Here is a 16,780-nt window from a genome sequence, read left to right on the forward strand (position 1 = left end):
AAAACCTTGTTAATCAGATCTGGAGCCACCACCAACTTCCCTGCCCTATCCCTCACCTGTACAATTTCCTTTGCTGCTGCTTCCCTCCGTAGCTGACCTGCTAACCTACGCCCCATTTTCTCCATTTTCATAAACTACACCCCTTGCTCGTCTCAGTTGGCGCACCGCCTTCCTGGTAGATAGTCGGTCAAAGCTCGCCTGTTGTTCCTTCCACTTTTCCAGCTTTGCTGGGTCCCCATCCTCTGCATAACTCCTATATACCTCCAACATTTCATCTATTACCCTCTGCCACTCCAGTCTCTCCTCTTTGTCCACCCTGGCCTTAAACAAAATCACCTCCCCCCTCACCACCGCCTTTAGAGCCTCCCAGACGACTGCCTTCGACACCTCACCCGTACAGTTGAAACCTACATATTCCTTAATTACCGTTCCAATTTTGTCACTTGGTCCCCAAAAGCCCCACATCTAATTTTCACCCCGGCATCTGCGCTACCCCTTACTCCAGCACCATATCCATCCAATGCGGAGCATGATCTCACACTGAAATTGCCGAGTATTCCGACCCCTTAACCCCAGCCAGCAAAGTCTTCCCCACCACGAAAAAGTCGATCCGCGAGTATACCTTATGGACTGCTGAGAAAAACGAGTACTCCCGTTCCCTCGGGTGCAGAAACCTCCAAGGGTTCACCCCTACCATTTCCACCGTTAGCCTAGCCAACGCCTTTGCCCTCCCCCGATGGGACCAGCGAGTGCGGCTGTGATCTGTCCAACCTTGGCTCCTGCACCAAGTTCCAGTCTCCCCCCCCCCCCCCCCCAAACTATGTTGGTGTGTGTCCAAGTCGGGGATGGCCCCAAACACCTTCTTTTCGAATCCCACCTCGTCCCAATTGGGGCCATGTACACTTAACAACGCCACTAACCTCCCCTCCAGCGCCCCTGTCACAATCACTTATCTACCCCCCTGATCTGCCACCACCTTATCCATTTGATTAACTTTTATTATTACAGGTAAGTATAACTAAATCTCCTGATGAAAATAGGGCGAAGAAATCAACTCCTACATCCTCCCAGTCAGTAACTGTGGGCTGTGAACTGGTTCTGGTGAATTTGGTCTGCTGACAAGTTGACATCCATGACATGTTTTGACAAACTGCTCCACATCTTTTCTCATCTCTGACCACCATACTTCGGTTTGTAAGTTTTGCTTAGTGACTCTCATGAACTGGCATCACTAGTTTCGGACTAAACCTTTGTGGCACTACAAGTCTGCTGCCTGTAAGACCGCACTTCCCAATTGTGTAGAGTTCATCTAGTTTTGTAATGTAAGCCTTGAATGAGCAATTCTCCCAGTTTCTAGCTTTGATTCTCTGAATGTTGTCATCCAATTCTGGATCTTCTGAAGTAGGCTTCAGTGAAGTTACTGTGAAAAGCCACTAGTTGCCACATTCCGGTGCCTGTTCGAGGAGGCCGGTATGGGAATTGAACCCGTGCTGCTGCCTTGTTCTGCATTACAAGCCAGCTGTTCAGCACACTGTGCTAAACCAGCCCCATGTGCTAAATCAGCATTTACCATAAGTCCTGCTGACTGCACTGTAACCAATACTAATCTCAGCCTCTCATTGTGTTCCTTTCTATTGGCTGCATGAATAATGGTGTCAGCTGAGAATGTGTCAGTTCCTGGGGTCCCTTGACACAAAATCTGTACCCGTGTTTGATATTGGTGTCCTCACTCTCCATATCCTCAACTCGCTTCACAGTCGTGCTACTTCAATCTTTTTTTCTGTCACCTGGTTTGTCTGGTGACCCTCCCTGTTCAGCTTTGCTTCCGCACTTGTTGGGAAATTGATCTATGTCCCCACGTTTTTTGCATATCCTTCCCTTGGCAGGTCAGCGGGTATCTTCTATAATGCTGCAAGTTGCCAGATCCGAAACTCAGGCTTTTGCTATTTACATTTATACCTACGTGGGTTCTGTCGTGTCAGTCGGTTAACCTCAACGTTTGTCCTGTCAATGGCGGAGATGGGACCACGTTTCATGCTGTGAAATTGTCTAACCATTACTTTGAATGCAGTGGCTGTTTACAAAGTGTCATCAATGTTAAGCCCCCAGCAGCTTACGCCTCAATTTATCCAACTTGCAGTATTGGACCATCTGATCCATTCTCTGGTTATTCAGATCTGCCACAATGTAATTGCATCCATTCGATTCTTGACTCAAATGGGTCATAAATTGGGCATCTGTTTCCCTCAATTTTTGCCTCATCTGACACAAACCAAGCCTTTGGAATTTGCCACTTTGCATCACCACATAAATGTCATCGGCGTATGCTTCAAACTCCTCCAGCTACACTTTGCATTTCACACTAATGGTGTTGGGTCAAATGGCTTAATGCATTGGACGACAAGCACATCAGCTCTAGCAAATGCCAAGACAGAGCCCTAAATATCTCCATATTCATCCCCATTGCCTGTGTCATATTACAGGCTGAAAGAACAACACTCCATCAAGTGCAAGAACAAGGTCATTTCATCTACCATGCTGGCTAACTTCCAAACATGTGCCATCTGACCTTCAAACCCGTGTCAGGTGACCCCAGATGTAGTACAGAGTGTACCTTACAGTACTGTATCTATATAAGCACCTATAGTTTCTTAATACTTAAACTCACACACACATCAGCTCAATCCACACACATCAGCTCAATCCACACACCACCAGCTCAATCCACACACATCAGCTCAATGCACACACACCACCAGCACAATCCACACACATCAGCTCAATGCACACACGCCACCATCTCAATCCACACGCTGCCATCTCAATCCACACGCTGCCATCTCAATCCACACGCCGCCAGCTCAATCCACACTCCACCAGCTCAATCCACACTCCACCAGCTCAATCCATACACACCAGCTCAATCCACACACCACCAGCTCAATCCACACACCACCAGCTCAATCCCCACACACACCACCAGCTCAATCCCCACACACACCACCAGCTCAATCCCCACACACACCACCAGCTCAATCCCCACACACACCACCAGCTCAATCCCCACACACACCACCAGCTCAATCCCCACACACACCACCAGCTCAATCCCCACACACACACCACCAGCTCAATCCCCACACACACCACCAGCTCAATCCCCACACACACCACCAGCTCAATCCCCTCACACACCACCAGCTCAATCCCCACACACACCACCAGCTCAATCCCCACACACACCACCAGCTCACGCCACACACAAACACCAGTTATTATGATGACAAGGGAGTGATAGAAATTGGGAGTACTCAAGAATCCAGTATTCGAGCACTGATAACGCTCCGGATTCTGGGGCTGGAGAAGTGAGCTGAGATAGGGATGGGATGAGGACATTGAGAGAGTTGAAAACTAGGATGAGAATTTTATAATCATGGCTTTGCTTCACTGGGAGCCAATGTAGGTCACAGGAGGCGATGGGTGAGTGACATTTGAAGTCATAAAATCTTGAGAAACAGGAGGAAAAATAGATGATTTGGCCCATCAAGCCTGCTTTGCCATTTGATAAGAACAACTTCAAATTTAGGGAACATGAGAGGCAGGTCGGAACAGTGTTGGAACAGTCAAGTCTGGAGATAACAAAGGCATGAATGATTGCTTCAGCAGCAGATAATCTGAGGCAGGGCAGAACTCAACCAGGTTATGGAAAATAACATGTTGCTTCCACAAAACCCCTTCAAATTGATCTTGTCTATCATGCTTGTTCAGTTTTGGTCCTTTGGTTGACGATTCCTTCACTCACACCATGACATTGGCTCTAAAAGTATTCAAACTGTTGCAGGTTCTGGCACCAGAACTCTTGCTCGGATCTTCCTGCTGTTTTTGATCAGTCTGCTTTGCTACTTTAGATAGAAGCAATCAGAATATTGGCCCTTAAACAGGGTGGAAGGTGGTTCTTTAATTCAGGTTGTTCCTCTGTACCTACTATTCAAAGGGATGATTAATCTTCCAAATAAGTGATATTTTCTTTGCAGTTGGTACTAGATTACCGATGAATGAGAACTGTTCTGATTATAAAGATTTAATGCCAAGGGTGAGCAGCAGGAGGTCATTCAGGATTGGGAAATTGCTGCCCTTCAATTAGATCACGTTGATCTGCACCCATCTGCCTTGGCTCCTTATCCCTAAATATCCTTACCCAACAAAAATCTGTCAGTCATGTTTATGAAGTTTGGTTCAGACACTCCCCCTCCCCACACCCAGACTCGCTCTGGAAAGGGGTTTACGGATTTCCATTTCCCGCTGTGTGAAGAACTGCTTCTTGACGTCATCATTCAACACCCGAGCTCAATTTTTCTTTTATTCGTGGGATGTGAGCTCCCTGGCTAGGCCAGCATTTGTTGTTCTTGACAAGTTGGTGGTCAGCTGCCTTCTTGAACCAATGCAGTCTTTCAGGTGTAGGTGCACCCACAGTGCTGTTAGGGAGGGAGTTCCAGGAGTTTGACCCAGCGAGTGAAAGAACAACGATATATTTCCAAGTCAGGATGGTAAGTTACATGGAGGGCAACTTCCAAGTGGTGGAGTTCCCAGGTATCTACTGCTCTTGTCCTTCTAAATGGGAGCAGTGGTGGGTTTGGAAGTTGCTGCCTAAGGAGCCTTGGTGAGTTCCTGCAGTGCATCTTGTAGATGGTACACACGGCTGCCACTGTGCAGCGGTGGTGGAGGAACTGAATATTTGTGGAAGGGGGAGAAATCAAGCGGGGCTGCTTTGTCCTGGATGGTGTCGAGTGTTGTTGGAGCTGCACTCATCCAGGCAAGTGGAGAGTATTCCATCACACTCCTGACTTGTGCCTTGTAGGTGATGGACAGGCTTTGGGGAGTCAGGAGGTGAGTTACTCGCCACAGGATTCACAGCCTCTGACCTGCTCTGGCAGCCACAGTATTTATACGGCTGGGTCCAATTCAGTTTCTGATCAATGATATCCACCAAGATATTGACAGTGGGGGATTCAGTCATGGTAATGCCATGAATGTCAAGGGGTGATGGTTAGATCCTCTCTTGTTGGAGATGGTCATTGGCTGGCACTTATCTGATGCAAATGTACTTGCCACTTGTACATTTGTCCAGGTGTTGCTGCATTTGCACATGGACTGCTTCACTATGTGACAAGTTGCGAATGGAGCTAGGGGCCGTTTAAAGTCAGAAGGGAGTTGCCCTGGGAGTCCTGAACATGACTCTGAACCCCATGAAGGCTCATGGCACCAAGTCAACATGAGCAGGAAACCTCTTGCTGATTAATACGTGCTGTGTCATCTCCCCCCCCCCCCCCCCCCCCCCCCCAAACCTCCCATCAACCCCAGCTGATGAACCAGTACTGCTTCATGTTGACCACCACATGGAGGGGGGGGGGGGCAGCAGAATTTTAAGATTCTGGCCCTTCACCTTGGAGTCGTCCACCACCAGAGGAATTTGTTTCTCTGAATTGATCTTCTCTGGACTTGTGTAAATCTGTGATTTATAGATACACATTTTTAAACTAGATGTGTTTCAATTAAACATCAGTGGCAGTGTTTTTTTTTAAGACTCTTCATTACAGCTGGTAATTTAGTGTTTAAGCAGATAGTATTCCTCTGGGTTACAGAGGCTCAAACACAGAAGCTGTGGGGTTTCACTTGTATCCCAAGAACAGGTTAATAACACCTCACTTACAGATTTAGTTTGTCTGAATTGACTCATGGCCAAAACTAAAAATCAGGACCATTCATTTACAATGAGTGAGTAAATAAATCCCATTCCACGTCTTTTAAGTGAAATATTTTGATTTTTAAAACCTGATGATTTGACGTCCCGTTCTATTGTTCCATTCAATTATCTATACAAACTGCAGGTGATTATTAATTGTATCCCGTTGCTCCCTACAGTGCTTTCATATCCCAGCTTGAACAGCAACAACAATTAAATGAGTTATTTTGCAATGTGCCACTTGACTTGTTTTACAGTGAGTGTATCTTCATATAGGTACTAAGTATTTGATGGATTATGGGGGGGGGATTTGTGGGATATTTGGGCTGTTGAGGTTATTGACATTGCGTTGTCGAGTGTGCTGCTGGTTGATGTGATGGTGAAGGACCCTACAGTAAACAACAGGCAGTTATATAGCATCTCTAACATCGTAAAACTTTCCAAAACCTTTCACGCATGATAGCAGCTGTGGTGTCGTGTGTGGTATACTGTAAATTATGTCAGATGCTCGTCATTAAGATGTGCTTTGTTAGGTTTATTCACTGTGAATGGTTGCCATGGAGTTTCTTACATTTCCTAATAGTTGCTGTTTGGTTGTGTTGTGCATTTTATTGTTGTCCATGGGATGTATGATTTGTGAAAGCAACTCTGAGTTTCTGAAGTGCTGGAGTTATATATGGTGGTCTTCTGAATTCAGATTAAGGGCAATTTTAAACTGTAATTAACCGTAAGGCGATCAGTGTAACATATATTTCATAAAATCATAGAATGGTTACAGCACAGAAGGAGGTTGCTCACACTGGCTCTTTCCAAGAGCCACTTTTCCCCTTGGTCCTGAAATCTCTATTGAGGTGCCTATCCAATCCCCTTTTGAAAGCCACGATTGAATCTGCCTTCAGCGTGCACACAGTTGTAAGCATTGCTACTATCCTCATATTGTTACTCTTTTGCCATTCTCCTGAAACCAATACCTGGTTCTCAACCCTCTGCCAATGGGAACAGTTTCTCCCTGTACACTCTGTCCAGACTCCTCATGATTTTGAACACCTCTAAAATTCCCTCTCCGTATTCTGCTCTCTCAAGTCCTGATGGATTTCATCCCAGGGAATTCAAAGAAATGTCCAGTGACATAGTAGTCGCATTGGTTTTAATTTTCCAAAACTCCCTAGATTGGGGAAAGGACCCATTAGATTAGAAGATAGCAAATTAACTCCCTATTCAAAAAGGAAGAAGAGAGACAGAAAGCGGGAAACTACAGGCCAGTTAGCTTATCATCTGTCGTACGGAAAATATTAAAGAAGTTGTATCAGGGCATTTGGATAAGTTCAAGGTGTTGGATCTGCCAAAGCAGCAGGCATGAAACAGCAGGTAGAAAACAATAAACAAGGTTTGTGAGCAGTATAATCAACTCTCCACTCCCGAAGGATCTCCCTCCCTGACCTGCAGCCAGGTCAGGGTTTTTATCCTACTAAGGGCTCCCCTTGTTCAGGAGAAGCCCCAACCCAGTCACCGGGAAGTTCATATTCCATGGAGGGCATGGGGAATCGGATTGTCCTTATTCCTTGACCTCCATGGGGGTTATATGCTCCTCTCCACTGGCTCCTCCGCAAAGTCTGCAGTCATGTCCATATCGGTATACTGACTCGGAAGATCTCTCTGCTTCTTTGCCTGCGGATGTCTTTAGGGCGCCGTCTGCGTGGTATCCGTAGGTGTATACCTGACCGGGGATCGACGCTTTTGTGACGAGCGCCTGGGTGGTGATGGCAAGGCTGGCTCAGTTGCGGGACCTGGCACAACAGGCTCCGGTGGCGCCAATATATCTGTGGCTGACTCAGAATCAGAGTAGGACAGGATTTCATCCGGCATCTCATCATCTTCGACCTCAATGTTTTGATTCTCAATGGCTGGCAGAACCGGGGGTAGCGGTGGTTTTGGTGGCAATAAAGGCGGTAAACTGTTCTGGATTGAGGAACGTTGGCAAGGTGACAGCGGAGATGGTCCATACCCCAATTGGACTCGGTCCTGTGCCCATCCCTATAAGAGACTGGACCAGTTTATGCCAGCGCGTCGGCTGGGATCCATGCGGCCCCATCGCAGAAATTCTGGGCATGCATGAGATCACTAGGGGCGAACATGCGCAAAGTGTACGCTGGCCTGCGTCCCCCTCAATTCTGTCCTGCCCATGGCAGACGTTCCTGCCAATATCTGGGATGACCAAACTCAGACAGGTGCAGATGCTTCAATGACCCATCAACAACTTGGCCGGTGCGACCCCTCTCGTGGCGTATGGTGTTGTGAGGTAACAAAACAAGAAACGTGTCAGTTGAGTCTCCCAGAAACCCGGTTTCTGCTTCATCCTGAGCTTAAACATTTGAACCGCCCACTCTAGTCCATTTGCTATTGGGTGGTTTGGGGCCATTCGTACGTGGCGAATGCTGTTTGTGGACATGAATAACCCAAATTCCGCACTAGCAAACACCACCCCACTGTTGGAAACTAGCACCTTGGGTATGCCGTGTGTACCGAACTGTTCGGACGTGGCTCGAGCAGTCGTGGCCTGCATTCTATGTACCTCCATCCATTTCAAGTGAGCGTCCATAACACTGAGGAACACTGCTCTCTAGAAAGGTCCCGTGAAGTCTACATGGAAGGAGGACCAGGCACGACCTGGCTGTTCCATGGGTTGAGCGGTGGTGCCGGCGGTAGCTCTGGTGCTCCTGGAATGGGGCGCAATGCTGGGCCAACGTTTCGATGTCGGCATCAATCCCTGGCCACCATACATAGTTGCGGGCCAACATTTTCATCTTTGACACCCAGGGTGTTGGTTGTGGAGGTTTTGCAGGAGCGGATCACCAAGCGTGTTTGTTCCCCACAGGATAATGCTGTTTTCAATGCTTAACCCCTGTAGTGGTTTGGATGGATCAAAGTGGGTCAGCAGTTTTGAGGACGATAGTTGCTGCTTGACCCTAGTGAAAACTGCACGTGAGCCCATTCCTGCGGCTGCCCCTTTTTTAACAGACGGTGGAGGGGGGCTAATAGTGTGGCCAGGTTCAGGATAAACATCCCGTAATAGTTCATGAGGCCTAAAAGCGAGCGTTCCATCCGGTCTACTGGATAGCCTCTACCTTCTCCTCCATGGCATACAACCCATGGCGGTCCAGGTAAGTGACTTCGGCCGTGTTGAAAACGCACCTTTTCCTTTCCTCTGGAGGCAAATCGACGGAGGTGTTTGGCCATAATCTCCAAATGTTCCCCGTCAGACAAGCCTGTAATTAAGACATTGCCAGGTACACTGCCACATTTGGGAGCCCCCACAGGATATTTTCAATTACCGTCTGGAAGATGGCGCACACTGAGGTAACTCCAAAAGGCAGTCAGGTGTATTCATACAGTCCGTGGTGTGTGTTTACGGTCACAAACGTCCGGGATTCTGGGGCCAAAATCAGCTGGAGGTATGCATGGCTGATGTCGAGTTTGATAAAAGAACGGCCTCCGTTCTTAGTGTATAAATCTTCTATTTGAGGGACGGGATAGCTGTCCCATCGAGAAATCCGGGCCACCATCAATTTATAGTCGCCGCATAGGTGTACGGAGCCCTCGGGTTTCATGACGGGCATGACCGGTGCCACACAATCGGCAAATTGGATGATTTTCAAGCCCTCAAGACAGTCCAGCTCGGCATCCAGTTTAGACCGAAAGGCACATGGGTCCGGTTGAACACAAAAATAACATGGCACTGCCACAGGATCGAACGGGTGTCCGAAGACACGCCCCCCCCTTTATCGTGCCCAAGCCATCCTTAAAAATGGACGGAACCGTTGCCAGAACCCCTTCTAGGCTGTGCAGGTGCATTTGGCAGACCCGCTGTCACTCCAAACGTAGGTGGCATAACCAGTCCCGTCCCATCAAACTTAGCCTGTGCCCATGCACTACTACCAAAGGCGGGTTTGCCAACTTCTGCCCATATTCGACCGGGAACTTTGAAGTGCCCGTGATCGCCAGGGGTTCCCCCATGTAAGTGGCAAGGTGTGCATTGGTGTCCTGAAGGGTGAATGTTTGGATGCTGGACCTGATTGTCGAAAGTGTGCTAGCTGACCATGGATAACCGCCGCTCTGGTAAATGCCCATATATGTGCAGGGAAACCTGAATCGGGCGTCCTGCGATGATGCCACATAGTGTAGCAGTTGTTAGGAACAGTCATTCTCCTCCATGTAGTGAATCTGGTCAAAAGAAGTGCGGTCGCGCCTGGCGGCACGGCGGGGGGTGGTCCCTCGTGGATTCGCCTGCCCTCGCACATTCTGCGCCCAGTGGCTGCCGGTTAGTACCCATACTCCGGATCGTGTTGGTCGGGGAAAAATGTGCGACAGCACTCCATGTCCCGGGGGGTGGCAGCCAGCGTCTCTGCGGTAGCTGTCCCACTGTCGGGGGCTCGCTTCCTCAGTCCAGGCAGGGTTTGAACAGCATACGGTTTGGCTGCCCAGGCTCAGCACACTATCCCTTGGAGTTCCTGGACCCCTTGTTCAGCACTAGCGAGAGATAGCTATCTCGACTGCACGGTTAGTTTCAGCCAGAAGTTTTTTCTATGTAGCTGTGTTGCGGATTCCACACACTAAGCAGTCACTTAGGGACTTATTGAGTGTCGCGCCAAACTCACACGTATCGGCCAACTTTCTTTATCGGGCCAGAATGTCACTGGTAGATTCAGCATGGGCCTGAATGGCCGTGTGGAACTGGAACCGCCGAGCGATCAATGGTGGCTTGGGGTCACAATATTCCCCTACCAAGGCCACTAAAGCGGCAAACAACTGCATCCGACACATCTGGGTGGGATAGGCTTTTGTTTTGGCTGCAGGTGGCCCCTCCCGCAAGCCGTTAACAGTATCACTGTCTCTGTCATCCTCAATGATCCTGTCGGTGCAGAACAAATACTGCATACGCTCAACATATTGCACCCAGTCACTGGTACCTGTATTAAACAGTTCTAATTTCTTGATGGGCAGCATTTTGGCTGGTGGATTGGAGGTCACGTAAGGCCCAGACGAAGCGGATATTTGCTGTTGACCGCAGCTCCACTTGAATCTCGTCCCAAGTGTTGAATCCGTCAAAGCAGCATGCTTGAAACTGCAGGTAGAAAACAGTGAGCAATGTTTATTCGCAATACAATTAACTCTCCAATCCCTGAAGGCTCTCCCTCCCTGATCTGCACCCAGGTAAGGGTTCTTATACCAGTGGGGGCTCCCCTTGTTAAGGGGAAGCCCTACCCTGTTACCAGGGAAGTTTATATTCTGGGGAATCGGTTGTTCTCATTCCTTGACCTCTGTGGGGGTTATAACACAAGGTAATTAGGCAGAGACAACATGGTTTTGTGGAAGGGAAAGCATGTTTAATCAACTTATTGGAGAAAGTGACATATGCTGTGGATAACTGGGGATGTACTGTACTTAGATTTCCAGAAGGCATTTGATAAAGTGCCACATCAAAGGTGATAGTGGAAAATAAAGTTTATTTTATAGGGGAATATCATATTGGGCTGGATAGAGGATTGACTGGCTGACAAGAAGCAGAGAGGGGGCATAAATGGATCTTCTGCGTTTTACCAGCATTTTCTGTTTTTGTTTCAGATTTTAAGCATCCACAATATTTTTCTTTTGTTATACAAATGGGTATTTTTCAGGTTGGGTCAACGGGTGTTGTGTCAGTGATCAGTGCTGGGACCTCAACGTTTACAATTTATGTCAATGATTTGGGTGAGGTGATGGTTGCCAGATTTGCTGATGACACATAGGTTGGAAAGTAAGTTCTGGAGAGGTTACAAGGAAGCTACAAAAAGATATGGATCGGTGAGTGGACAAAGATCTGGCAAATGGAGCATAATGTGGGAAAATGTGAAACGGTCCATTTTGGCAGGAAGAATAGAAATTAGCTTATTATCGAAATGTGAGAGATTACAATGCTCTGGGATGCAGAAGGACCGTTATGTCCAAGTGCATGAATCGCAAAAGGCTAGTCTACAGGTCCAGCAAGTTAATAGGAAAGCTCATAGAATGTTGTCATTTATTGCGAGAGGAATTGAATATAAAAATCAGGATGTGATGTTTCAGTTGTACAGGGCATTGGTGAGGCCACATCTGGAGCATTGTGCACTGTATCGGTCTCCTTATTTAAGGAAAGATGTAAATGTTGTTGGAAGCAGTTCAGAGAAGTTTTACTGGATGAATACCCGGAATGGGAGAGTTGTCTTATGAGGAAAGACTGGAGAGGTTAGAGTTATATCCGCTGGAGTTTAGAAACATAAGAGGAGAAACTTTTTTTTGGAAATTTGGATTCTACAACTCATTTTTTGCAATTTAACATGGCCAATCCACCTACCCTGCACATCTTTGGGTCGTTGGGACGAAACCCACACAAACACAGGAAGAATGTGTAAACGCCACACGGACAGTGATCCAGAGCCGGGATCGAACCTGGGACCTCGGCGCCGTGAGACAGCAGTGCTAACCCACTGCGCCACTGTGCTGCCCTGCCCAGCACAGTCCTGTTGGCATGGTGACATGTGTCCGATGCTGCCTCCTCCTGATGCTCTTTAAGGTGATAATGTGTGTCTTGTTGACTCTTCTGATTTGTCCTCTTCTAACGTGACCCTTTTTTTGCACAGGCTGCACAGTGAGGAGACGTTGGGTTGGTTGGAGATGGGATTTCAGTTACATTTGAGAAACTTTCAACAAAGAGGAGAATCCAGACGGTGTCATTGAGTTGTGACGTTTTGTGGAGCCCACAGATGTCGGCAGCAGCTACTGCTGCTCAACCGCTGACCTCCATTGGGACGGTCGTCACTTCATTGCCAGAGGTTATGAACCCCAACAGGCCTGGGCGTGTGACTAATCAGCTTCAGTACATGCTGAAAGGTGTTGTGAAAACACTGTGGAAACACCAATTTGCCTGGCCCTTCCATGTTCCAGTTGATGCTAAGAAACTTAACTTGCCAGTAAGTCAAGCTTTAGAAGCACTATGAGATCAATACAGTTATTAATGTGAAGGAAATTGATTAATAATACACTTTATTTATTTTTGTGTATCCTGCTTAAATGGCTTGGTGGGTACATGAAGCACGCCAGTCAGTCTTCAGTTACACAGGCGACTCCTGATCTCATCCCTCTGCCCAAACCTTTGGTCTATTGTTGATCAAGCATATGGGAGGACCATTGGCCTCAGTCCCTGTGGACTAGACAGAGGAGAAATCAGCCAGGGTTCCTGCTCTTGATCTCTGCCCAGAGAACCCTGCGGTAGAGAGAGAGTAGGGGGGAAATCAGCCAGAGTTCATGTTCCTGATCACTGTTCAGTGATCCCTGGGTTAGAGAGAGAGGGGAAATCAGCCAGGATTCCTGATCACTGTCCAGTGATCCCTGGGTTGGAGAGAGAGAGGAAATCAGCCAGGGTTCAAGCTCCTGATCACTGTCCAGTGATCCCTGGGTTAGAGAGGAAATCAGTCAGGGTTCCTGCTCCTGATCACTGTCCAGTGAATCCTGGGTTAGAGAGAGAGAGGGAGGGGGGAATCAGCCAGGGTTCCGGCTCCTGATCACTGTCTAGTAATCCCTGGGTTAGATAGAGAGAGGGGAAATCAGCCAGCGTTCCTGCTCCTAATCACTGTCCAGTGAATCCTGGGTTAGAGAGAGAGAGGGAGGGGGGAATCAGCCAGGGTTCTTGCTCCTGATCAATGTCTACTAAACCCTGGGTTAGAGAGATGCGGGGTGGGGGGATCAGCCAGCGTTCCTGCTCCTGAACACTGTCCAGTGATCCCTCGGTTAGAGAGAGAGGGGAAATCAGCCGGAGTTCCTGCTCCTGATCACTGTCCAGTGATCCCTGGGTTAGCGAGAGAGGGTAAATCAGCCAGGGTTCCTGCTCCTGATCACTGTCCAGTAATCCCTGGGTTAGATAGAGAGGGGAAATCAGTCAGGGTTCCTGCTCCTGATCACTGTCCAGTGAATCCTGGGTTAGAGAGAGAGAGGGAGGGGGAAATCAGCCAGGGTTCCTGCTCCTGATCACTGTCCAGTGATCTCTGGGTTAGATAGAGAGGGGAAATCAGCCAGCGTTCCTGCTCCTGATCACTGTCCAGTGATCCCTGGGTTAGCAAGAGAGGGGAAATCAGCCAGCATTCCTGCTCCTAATCACTGTCCAGTGAGCACTGCTGTAAAACCCAGGCTTGCTGGATAAAGTAATAAACAGTAGTGGGAGTACGCATCGTTATCTGATTAAAGAAAAGTGATCAAAAGAATAATGGAATCTTGGGCTTCATTACAAGTGGTGAAGAATATCAAATAAAGACAATGCTGCTGCAGTTACACAGATACCTGACAGATATGAACTGCAACTCTGCTTCCATTTATGCTGTCTTGGGAAAATGGGCAGCGTAATCAAAGACCCCTCCCACCCGGCTGACTCAGACTTTCAACTTCTTGCATCGGGCAGGAGATATAGAAGTCTGAGAACACGCATTTAAACAGACTCAAAATTAGCTTCTTCCCCACTGCTACCAGACCCCTAAACGACCCTCTTATAGACTGATCTGATTAATACTACACTACTGTATGCTTCACTGATTCCGGTATCTATGTATTTAAATTATGTACCTTGTGTTGCCCTATTATGTATTTTCTTTATCTTTTATTTTATTTTCATGTACTAAATGAAACATGAGCTGCTCGCAGAAATATGCTTTTCACTGTACATCGGTAGACGTGACAATAAACAAATCCAATCTCCCGATTGTGGAAGGATGTTCTGAGTTGGGATTAGTGACTGCTTTAATCTGGTGTAGGTTCTGGGATGATCTGATTGAGGATTGACAGGCTCGATAATGACCATTCTTCCCTCTAGTTAGAGGGGACAGAATCTGGGATTTCCAACGGAGTCACTGAAAAGTAAATCCAGAAAAAAACATTTGTACACAAGAGGAATGAGATTGTGGGGCATTGCAACAGCAGAAGCTAGTGAATAGAATTGGAGGCTCCTGTCCCTTCCAAGAGATAATGTTTGAGTCTGCATTATTCAGGGTCAGGGCTGGGGTTGCTACTTGATTTGGGCTTTTGTGTCTGGTGAATTTAAACTGAGTGCCATATGGTCAGACACTTGTTACTCTGCATTCGACTACTCAGGTTTCTCAGAGGAGTTAAGATGATTGAACAGGTAACGAGTTTGGACTGTCCGAGGGTGAGCTGTCTTTGTGAATAACGGTAAGATTAGCATTTCTGGGTGGACCGGTGGGTAGGAGGCCACTGGGTGGGTGGCACAATGCTGTCCGGGAATGTTAAGGTGCAAGAAATATGCTCAGTTTTCTTTCAGGATTTTAAACGATTTGCTGAAAAATCTTACTTTCAGGATTATCATAAAATTATCAAGCAGCCCATGGACATGGGGACAATAAAGAAGCGGTTAGAGAGCAACTATTACTGGAGTGCGAGTGAGTGCATGCAGGATTTCAACACCATGTTTACCAACTGCTACATCTACAACAAGGTAATCCATCGACAATTTAGTCTTTCTTTATGTTCATATTTCTTGTCGGTCAACCTGATCAACGTCAGTCGCTCCTGCCCCCACCCAACCCTTTTAATCTGCCCTCGCCAAAGAGCAGGAATGGTTATGTTATGTGACGAGTAATTTAGTAAACTACTTGTGGCCTGGCTTAATCTGGGGAATTAGTTCAACCCCCATTACAACTGCTGGGGAATCTAAATTCTGTTAATTGAGTAAGTGGAACAGAAAGCTACTCCCAGTAATGGTGACTATGAAACTACCAGATTGTCATTTACACCCTTTTAGGATCCCGGTTGATGATATAACTGGATGGGAAGATCCCAGAATGGAACCCTGGCTCAAAATACTTTTTTTAGAAAGCATGAAGGAACAAAGTCGCAGGAATCCAATTAGCTTTTAACAACAAGAATAAAACATTTATTAAACATGAAAAGTTTGATTATAATGCAATATGCTTGCACTCCCACTTACCTTAATGGATTTTAAGGATAACACAGGGTATGAAATATATCCTGTGGTATTATGGTCTCAGTTAACACATAGTCCCTTTGAAACCACAGGCCTACTGTAGACAAACACACTGTCCTCTGAAACCAAGTGACAGGTGCCATTCAGACAATCTTCTGGGGATTTCTCCTCAAATTTCCCCAGATGATTGTCATGCGAGTTTCCAAACTCCACACTCAAAAAGAAACACTTTAAAATCTTCTTTCAAACAATGCTTTCTCTCAGCTGTTTCCATCAAGGATCCACCTCCAGGTTTCCCAACTGTCCTTTCAAAAAAAAAGAACTTCCTCTCCAATGTTTTCTTCCAGCAAAGCTGTGAGAGATGTTCCCTTTCTCCCTGCAAAGATCTTCTCCTCTGGCTTCCAGTTAAACTAAACTCGAAAATGTATTTTCCGTAAAAGTGACCCCAAGAAAAAAAGTAGATGAGGATTTACAAACCTCTGCCAATCTATCAAAGCCTTCGTCAACAATTAGAATCGAATTGGCCTTGCGATGTTATGATTTTGTCACTTCCCCTTGGAAGAGACAAGTTGTGGCCTTAAAGGGACTGGCCAGGTGAAATGCTTTGACTGTAGCAACTGCTTCATCAGCTGTTGGCAAAGTAAAGTGGTAAGTAATAGTGCTGGGAATATCACCAGCTGAGATGGAAGGACCCTTGGCAGAGAACGTATTCTTCTCTTTCCAGGGCTGACTGACACACAGCATATTTCCAGGACGTTCCTTTCTTACTTCACTGTAGCTTGTGCTGTACATCTCTCTGACGTTCTGGAAAGTTACAGTCCAGCGAAGCTGGAATTGTTCTTCTTGGAGCAGAGACGATGAAGGGAAGATTTAATAGAGGCTTTTATTTACGCCATCAAAATCCCTGATAATTTTGAAGAGAAACTGTTTCCAGTGACAGGAAAATCAGCAACACAAATTGAAGAGAATCAGCAAAAGAACTGGGGCAATGATTTTTTTTTTTACACAAGTTGTGATCTGGAAGGTACTGCCTG

General features: G+C 47.0%; 1 protein-coding gene across 2 annotated transcripts in view; it reads left to right on the top strand.

Annotated features, from left to right (window-relative positions):
• Nucleotides 1–16,780, top strand: part of LOC119955574 (bromodomain-containing protein 3-like) — a 34,135-nt gene that overhangs the window by 849 nt on the left and 16,506 nt on the right. For both annotated transcript variants that reach the window (XM_038781900.1, XM_038781901.1), the window contains exons 2-3: nt 12,400–12,729; nt 15,120–15,257. In XM_038781900.1, the coding sequence (XP_038637828.1) occupies nt 12,523–12,729; nt 15,120–15,257 (345 nt within the window). In that variant the 5' untranslated portion in view covers nt 12,400–12,522. The remainder of the gene's footprint in view (nt 1–12,399; nt 12,730–15,119; nt 15,258–16,780) is intronic.

The sequence above is a fragment of the Scyliorhinus canicula genome, chromosome 21 (assembly GCF_902713615.1).
Source record: "Scyliorhinus canicula chromosome 21, sScyCan1.1, whole genome shotgun sequence".
Classification (NCBI taxonomy): Eukaryota; Metazoa; Chordata; class Chondrichthyes; order Carcharhiniformes; family Scyliorhinidae; genus Scyliorhinus; species Scyliorhinus canicula.